The sequence below is a fragment of the Trachymyrmex septentrionalis genome, unplaced genomic scaffold (assembly GCF_001594115.1).
Source record: "Trachymyrmex septentrionalis isolate Tsep2-gDNA-1 unplaced genomic scaffold, Tsep1.0 scaffold330, whole genome shotgun sequence".
Taxonomy (NCBI): domain Eukaryota; kingdom Metazoa; phylum Arthropoda; class Insecta; order Hymenoptera; family Formicidae; genus Trachymyrmex; species Trachymyrmex septentrionalis.
The window spans coordinates 196158-205483 of NW_017305495.1; the positions used below are offsets into that span (position 1 = coordinate 196158).

The following is a 9326-nucleotide window of genomic DNA, read 5'->3' on the forward strand; positions in this document are numbered from 1 at the left end:
AATTAATGTAAAATTATGATATAATGATGATTTAATGTTCATATACAACATATTAATCTATATTTTGTCTGTTCAGTTATAAACGTATCGATGTAATGTGCACATTGCTGAACATGTGCGTGCCATTTGAGGTACGATATCTCGGTACGTGTATCGAGGATATCGGCAAGCGGGACTACAATGATCTACGTGATGTGGAACACCATGCAAACAGCGCCTCGGAGCTGGCCGAGTTGACTTCCAACGTGACAGATAAACGCACGCGAAGAAAACTGGCTCTTTACATGGCACTGTTGCACTCGTGCAATTATGCCTGTGCGGTGATCTTGTACAAAAATCTATCGAATTTTGACCATCAGGAGATCACCAATCTGTTAAATGGGACCACCTTCAGCGTGGACGACCAACCCCTGGAAGAATTGCTACTGCTGTATACGATGGCACTGAATCATCCAGCATTCACATACGAACAGAAGAGCGTATTCGGCAACATATTCATTAAACTCCAGGAAGAAGAAGCTCGTCTGAATCTTTCAAAGATAAACTCTTCTTTCAAACCGACCCAAGTAATACACAATATTTTATTTTTTCAAAAGACAAAAAGTTAATTTTCATGAAAATTGACATTTATTTTTAATTTATTGAATTGTCTTGTATTTACTAAATTATTTTTTCCTTTTCAAAGTTCTTAAAGAATAATTATTGAAATTTTAAAGAATATTACGATATATTTACTTTGATTTATCGACTGTTTATGAATAGAAAAAAAAAACTTTTTTGGTTGGGTATAAAAATATATGTATATAAGTACGCTATATGTATTACTTTCGATTAATTTATTAATTTATAATAAATTTAATAATTTTTTGTAATATGCTTTTATAACATTGCAACTGTGATTATATTAATTTGTATAGTAATGTAGTAATGCGTTTAGTTATTTTAAAAGTTGGAAATTGTTTGATTGTATAATGTACATATAGTTTAAATTTATGCAGGGCTGTACACCGTGCATGAGTACAAACGAAAGATTAATGGAACCTGAGATACCGGGTAGCTGCTTAATGCCACCACCACCAATGCAATCTTATCATGGTACGCTGTATTGCATACTTTTTAAATATCTATCGATACGGAAAAATAAAACGTTTTGACAAATTACAATTATGACATAACATGGCAAAAAGTATTGCGTAGTGGAACTATTTAGCAATATTAATATTTCACTTTTCCAGAATACAAAAGTATAACTAGTTAATGTTTACTTTTGCATCTCTTGTTTAACTTACTGGAATAAGTTCATTCGAATACAGTGCGCTTAATAGGATTAGAGAGTGATAATTATGCTAACAATAACATGACAATTTGTTTATGCATTATAAATACTGCAAAGTTATTCATATTTTATCTAAAAAAAACTTTGTGTTTTAGGTTGAATAAATCGTTTAGAATATATTCTATTAGAAAATCTATTTGTACATGTATATTTTAAAATGGTTGAATAATTTAAAATTTTTTATAATTAGAGGTCATTTAGTGATTTTTATATTCACTATGTATTCCTTAGGCTATAAAATTTATGTATATAATTTATTATATATATAAGAATCTTTACATTTTATTTGTGAAACAAAATTACTTTACATATAAACGAAGAAGGGCTTATTTGATTAAAACGGATCTTTGTGTCTAATAACATTTTGAGTTTTATAATGTTCAGTTCAAAATGATTTTAAATACAATAATGTTAACCGCGTTTTTACGTTTGAATTACATATTTATGTGCATTTTTTGAATTTAAAATTTCTTCAATATTGATGTATTATGTTTAGGAGAAATGGGAATGAGGAATAATGCTATAGTCACAGGAGTACCACCTGGTCTCACGATACCTCCACCAGGACTATGTTTGCCTGGTCCAGAGCAAATGCCTATGGGATCTGGCGGTACAACGCAGTACGTTCAACTCGGTTTTCCATCCATGAACCATATGCCCCCTTGGCCAAGTCAGGTTATGATGGGAAATCAGCTGATGTATCACACCAGCGACGTATTAGCTTATCCCGCTTCCCCCTTAGTCAGCCGCCAATCCTCGCCATCTCAGTCACGATCTCCTAGTCGCAGTAATTCGCCAATGGGCCGTAACAGGACTAGTGTTAACTCGCGTGCCTCATCCTCGCAATCTACCCAATCCACCTCAACCAATCTCACATCGTCGAGCGTCTCAAACAGTCAGACAAGCAGCTCCGTTTCGAACACTATTAGTAACAGCAACAACTCTTTGCCGCCTTTACCAGCGCCCGGTGCAAACAGAAGTCTTCCTAGTCAATCGCCATTACTCCCATCATCGCGGTCCGTTCCTTTATCGAGCTCGTCGGGTTTTTCTCGACATAATATCGATAATACCCTATCGTCTACTCTGATCTCGGCAACTCAATCGAAACAACCTCCACCACCGCCTCGACTTAGGTCATCTAATTCTGGCGATTCTCTTCGAGAGACTTTGAGTAAAGAGATGCCGAATTTTAAGGGTAACCTACAGAACTTCTCTCGCGATGAGGTAAGTAAAATCACGTTTTTGTACAGTAATCATTAGAATGTTTGTGCAGACAATATAATTTGCATATACGTATGCAATTCGAAACTGAATTATTCACATGTGCGAATTATAGATCAGAAGAATGAGTGACGAAGACTTAAGGGACATCGGCTTGACACCGAACGCAGTGGGACAATTGAGGAGTATAGTTAAAAGTCAAACCAGCAATGGCTTAAATCAGATTTCAACGGATAAGAAGCTGGATAGTGTAAGCAGTACCTCACATTCACTCGCCGAATCGATGGAGAATGAAGTAAGGCTTAAATATAATGTCGCACATAAAATATGAAGACTTCAAAAATTCTTTATTTAATTCGAGTCAATTTTTTCTTAGCAAGAATCGAGAGATAACATCTTGTGATGACTTTTAAAATAAAAACTGACTGAAAATAGTATTATATAAATTATATTACATAAATTAAACTTTAATACATTGAAAACTTTGCGGGTTTTTTTACTTTAAATGTTGGTTTAAGAAATTAATAACGTATTAACGAATATATTAGCAATAAATATTAACTTTACAAACAAGAAAATGTTTCGATAGATATAGCTTATATAAAAACAATATACGATATAAGAAATTGTTACAAAACATGCCTCATATTTTTAATTAAAAATATTAGAATAAAGTTATAGATTTCCACTCAATCTGATAATGTAATCTGTAAATTGATGTTGTATTTAACGTTTTTTTTTTAAATTTATATTATACTTGTTTTATAGGCATCTGGCGTAGAGGTTTTGGGGGATTCAAGCAATAGTATAAGCGGGAAATCGATGCCATTACAAGAACACCATCCGGCGGTGCATCATTATCACAATCATATGACTACTCCAAATGTACGGCGCTATCCTGGTATGCCATCGATAGATCCGGCGCAAATACAAATGTATCCTACACCACCAATGTATACAGCTCAGAATTCACCATGTTATGCTTGCCTCACTGTACCAGTAGCTGGAATGCAAAATCGATATGCGAGGTATATATGAATGAATTTTGTCAGTGCTTTAGATAATATTTTATTTAATTAAATTGTCTTATGTTAGAAATATTAAAAGTCGAAAAGTTAAGAAGAAATCTTAAAACGAAAGAAGTAATGTTTTTTTTGTGATATAAGCGAACGAAAGCTAATAGAAATATATTTTTTGAAATTTGTATATTTATAGAATTTTAATAGATTTAACATATAAATGGGATTGGGATTGGAACATAATACTTGACATTTAATATTTAACACTAAAGAATTACGTAATCAATTGTCTTAATATAATATGTATCATATATTTTCAGGTGTAATGCTCAGCACGTGTATTGCCTTGGACAACTGCAAGCATTGCGACTCGACTCCGAGAGCAGCCGGCACTGTTCCCAAAGCAGCAGTTCTGATAGTACCGGTAGTAGATCGCCCCCCGAGACGCCACCGGCTGCGCCGTGGGTCAATAGCAGCAGTGGCGGTGACAACAACGTTGCACCGCCTGCCACTGACCATATGACTTCCGCGCCGGTGCATTCCACGGCGACGGCTCCGCCACATGTCGTGTCAGCACCCCAGCAGTCGTCAATGCAATCGTCGGTGCCACCGGAGAGCAGGCAACTTACCAGAAAGAATTCGCAGACGCGCACGATGCGACAGAAGAGCCAGGGAATACTGAATGGGGCCGGCAATGGTAACGGTGGACCGCCGAGTCTGTCGCACTGTGTCACCTTCCCGGCACCACCGACACATTCACAGCTCACGTATCTGCCGCACGGTCACTTCCCAACTACGTTACGTCCCAGTAGCGGTATCTACTCCAACTTTTTGCATGGGCCATCCGCACGACCAGCTTATCAACCAGCGTATCAACCGAATGGTGAGATAATGTATCCATTCACGGGACATCCCGCATCTGGTAGCACTCCACCGCCGCCACCGCCACCGAACGCAGCTGCTGCGGCATCAGTACAAGCGTCGTATATGCCACCTACGCCGGTGGTAACGTATGCAGCGGCGGTAATACCACAGACAAAGATCTCTTGTTATAACTGCGGCAGTAATAGTCATCTCGCAATAGATTGCAAGGATCAGACGATGGAAGATATTACGAAGAAAGGTACGTCCTCTTAATACAATCGAGCGTTGCATTACATGAAGAAAGAACGTTTTTGATTCACTCAATGCGTAATCAAAATTAAACTGGTTCTTCAACGAATTTAATCTAATGAAACCTTTTCTTGATGAAATCTTTATTTAAGTGGAGATATTTAGATAATCGGAAAATAAAAAATTGAAAAGGAAGATAATGTTACATAAAATTATTCATATAAATTCACATTTTAAAGAAAAAAATATAATCGATTTAAATTATTTTATGCAAGTTAGGATACATTTAATACGCCTATAGATGCACTATTCTTAGCATGTTTTTATTATTTGTTTTCTTTTTATAGCATAATGTTTCATAACTGCTGCATATACAAACGTGTAATCAGCACTTGAATACTGAGGTTTCACTTGTAATCACACATACTACTCACGTATTGTCATCACAAAGAACACGAAATCCTTTTACTTTCAGCCCAATACCGACTGGATTATACGATAATGAAGCAACCTGGGGAGTGCCCGAGTTCCGATAAGTGATCCCCTGCCATGGACCACTCTGTTACCACTCGTCACAATTATCACCGCCACTATAACCGCAACTATTGCCATCATCGTCATCACCAATATCACCATCGCTATCATCTTTATCATCACTGTTACCATCACTATCACCATCACCATCATCAGCACATCTGTCATTGTAACCACCATTACGCCAATGCGAATCGATTTAAGGACAAGATGTTACGAGATGACAACCGATATTGTTCCTCCTTTCACTTTTCGGTAATTTTTCTAAATACTTTATTCTATAATCGGAACGATGGTGATGACGATATTAATGTGAGTACTGATGCTGACGATAACGGTGACGATAACGTCGACGCCAAGTATGACAATGACAGTGACGAAATTTTTCTAACTGAAGACATTTCGCGGTTTATGGTACGAGGTACACCTTTTGCAAGTTCTTATGTATGATAGTGATTGAAAAGTGATCTAAATGTAATATATAATGTAATAGTATTGTACAAAGAAAGAGCAAAAGCGAAGCGAGAAACAATTGGAAGACCGCGTTGTACGGAACACAATTTCTTGTCTGTGTTTCTTTTACTGTAGGACACGTTTTGAGAGATTTTTGGGTTTAAATAGTAACTCACGTCCTTCCAGCGACACTTATTGGCTACTTATCGCTGTGACTCTCATCTCGGCAGTGCTCTTATTTTTTTTCCTATACCCTAAATTCTCTTAACGAGTAGCTATAAGAAAAACGCAAATGAAAAGGATAAAAGATATACTGTACCCCAAATACAGGAAAGGAAACGAAAATTATACGAGATTCGAATATATTTAGCAAGCGATACTTTAACTTCTAATCTACCATGTCTATACGCTATTACTACTACTATTAAACTATAATTATTACTTCTACTATCGTTATTGCGCCACGACGTGTTTTTATGTATATATATTTTTCTCGATTCTTACGTGCGCAATGAACCGATAATGATATGTGACAAAGAAAAAAGCGTGTAATATATATACGAAATGGTATACAGTATGCATGTTGTGCGATGTGTGCGTGTGCATGTGTTTATGTATGTGTGTACGCGCAAAAAAAAAGATAGAATGTAAGAGGCAGAAACAAAAAATGATAGAAAAAAGAGGAAAAAGCGAGAAAGGGAAATGGAAAAAATAGTGAAGGAACAACATACCAAAAAGTGTTCGATCATCTAGCTGCCGTTGCGCTCCTATGTGTGTTTGTTTCGCTTACATGCATGCGTGCCTACGTATGTAGTGCGCGCATGCATGCATGCGTGTGTGTGTGTGCGTGCGTGCGTGCGTGCGTGCGTGTGTGCGTGTGTGCGCGCGCGCGCGTGTGCGGAGCGTGTGTGTGCGCGCGCGCGTGTGTGTGTGGTGTGTTTATGATAAAATCATGAAATATATATTATATGCATCCTATATATAATATATATTTCATAATTATACATATGTTTTTGCTGCTCACAATTTGTTTCTTATCTTATACTTGTAGTTAGACGGCGATCCTCATATTATTTATACACGAGTAGTCATGCGATTGCACGTGCATTTGAAACGATTTTATACGACTTTTATCGATTGCCCATGTATTTGAGCGTAATCAACGTTAAGCTTTTTTTACGCGTTTGGTTGCAGCAATTAATGTGTTAAGCGTGGTTAACTAAATCCTCTGTATTTGTCTGCATTGTGGAACTATTATTTAAAATAGAAAAATTGCGCTGTCTCTAAAAATTGCATTTTTAAGAAGCGTATTTTCATTGACGTAGAGTTGAGAATATTTTTAAATTGACTCAGTAAAATATATAAGTATAATGTATTTTACTTAAAAGTTTTGTCAATTTTTCCACCTTTTTGTTTGGGCTATCGCTCATATCATTTTTTTAGCTTTAAGCTATCCAACATAGTACATGTCTACATATTTTACGGCACAAGTTTTTAAATACATTTTTTAAAATTTATATAGTTAATTTATTATGCAAATGTAAGTCTTGTTTAATATGTCGAAAAACGAAATGGATTAGTTAACCAAAGCTGCAACACTGTTGATGCAATGGACTCTTAGGGAGCAACGCAGGGTAAAGCTGAATATGAGTCGAGTGGCAGCCCGCTAGCAAAATTGCTAGTGCATTTAAAACAATCATTCGGATTTTCATCAGTGAATGCGAAACAGCTCGAACCCTTTGTACATGGACGAACTTTTATGGTTGAATCTTAAAGACGAAGACTTTCCTCTTCACAGAATCATATATTTTCTTGTACGAACGGTCGCAATACGCAAAAGTGATTTTTGATTAAAAAAAGAAAACAAAAATGAAAGACGATAGATATAGCGATGAACAAAATAGTTGGAAAATATATTAACTAGATAAAGAGAAACCGATAAAAAATGGAGGAAATTGTGCTGTTTGTAAGAAAGTTACGGAAACGACTAAAATGCTATTATTATGTAGCGTTGATAAGCCAAATCGGACATTTTCCGAAATATGTAAAATGCCCTCAGACTTTATTTAATTTTTTCAGTTGTAAAACTCGTTATTATGGCAAAATGTTATTAAATGAAATTAAATTATACCGATTATCAATAGAAGGTATCAAGTTAAATAAATTTCGTTTAATAAAATAATGTATTTGTTCAATAACTAGAAGTTGCTAACAAAAATTGCCTCTCCTAATCGTGTAAATAATGTAATAGAAATAATATTGTTGTCGTTTTACACTTGCATCACTGTGATTTGTCTATAACAGGCAAATCGAAAAACAATTAATGAAACAAATTTATTAAATGTCCGGTGAGGCTTTACGATTTGAAAGTAAGCTGCATATTTTTTTCGATTGATTGATTTGTGACACATTATCCTTCTCATTATAACTGAATTTTATTAAATATATACCGCTTAAATTTGTTAAAATAACGACATAATTAAAAAATTATTTTTTTAGTTATTTGCAAAAAAAAAAACAAATATAAAAAAAGAAAAAATATATCTTAAAAGAACATAATTTTATTCCTCTATAATCAATAATTATATCAAAATTGTATTTTAAAATTAATATTAGAAAATTTTAATTATTTGAAACATTCAGACTTATTTTCTGAAAAACTTTGTTTTTTTTAATTAGTTATTATAACAAATAAGCGATATTAGGAATATAATTAAGAGAAATGGAAACTGCTTAAAAATCAAAGCATTATATAGAAAAAGTTTTTGACGAATTTGGTCTGTAAAGAATGTAAAAAAAAAGCAAAAATTTTGACACAAACTTTTTTAACAAGGCTTATTGTTGTCAAGAAATCTAATATAAACAATGAATAATATATATAGTTTTACATGAAGTATTTGTTAAAACCAAATTAACTCTTTGTTGATATTCTCTATTCATTATAAATCTGAAAGATATTATGGCGAATTCGATTGGAAGCACTAATGCGCATTAATGCATATTAAAGCCGTTGTACACTGATTTAATTTTGAGTACAAAAATGAAATGCAAGTATTTCGAATTATGAAATACATATTTTACCTAATATACAATAAAATGTATTGAGTATTTCACGATTTAATCGATTTTTATGTTTATTTATAAACATATCTTTACGTTATTTTGTGTACGATGTCTTTAATGTGCACCAGTGCGCACTAAATGCGTCCAATCGAATTCGCTATTAGATAATTCTATCAGTTATCCCTTATATACTTCGCACTAATTCATTTCCCATAGTTTTTAGATGCAGCATTTTTTTCGCATTTGAGTAAATTTTTGCGAGGAAAGATCAATGGCCGAAATATTGTTCCTGGAAAAATATTAGCTCTAGCTTGTTTGTAAAACCAGCCCCAAATATTAAAAGGGTTGACGATTGGGCATTAGATGTTGCAGTTCCTGTTACTGTTAAAAATTACAAGAATATTAGAAAGACGATATGTCGTGTATGTATATACAATTGAAAGTTGATAGGAAGGGCTTGATCTTCGCGGTTCTTTATTCTTTTTCAGACAATTACAAATTCAAAATAAAACCAATAATATATTTCAATATTGATTTGAATAATTTTCATCGTAATTTCATTTTTTATATCCTTTTAAGATCATATT

The 9326-nt window shown here is 34.3% G+C and overlaps 1 protein-coding gene across 2 annotated transcripts in view; it reads left to right on the top strand.

Moving 5' to 3' along the window:
- Window positions 1-5244, top strand: part of LOC108750190 (flocculation protein FLO11) — a 6894-nt gene extending 1650 nt beyond the window's left edge. Inside the window, exons 2-8 of one of the 2 annotated variants that reach the window (XM_018489496.1) lie at window positions 77-566; window positions 984-1095; window positions 1833-2560; window positions 2673-2852; window positions 3326-3585; window positions 3897-4699; window positions 5165-5244. In XM_018489496.1, coding sequence (XP_018344998.1) covers window positions 77-566; window positions 984-1095; window positions 1833-2560; window positions 2673-2852; window positions 3326-3585; window positions 3897-4699; window positions 5165-5229 — 2638 coding nt within the window. In that variant the 3' untranslated portion in view covers window positions 5230-5244. The remainder of the gene's footprint in view (window positions 1-76; window positions 567-983; window positions 1096-1832; window positions 2561-2672; window positions 2853-3325; window positions 3586-3896; window positions 4700-5164) is intronic. The other variant, XM_018489497.1, reaches the window with a different exon arrangement.
- The last annotated feature ends 4082 nt before the right edge of the window (window positions 5245-9326 follow it).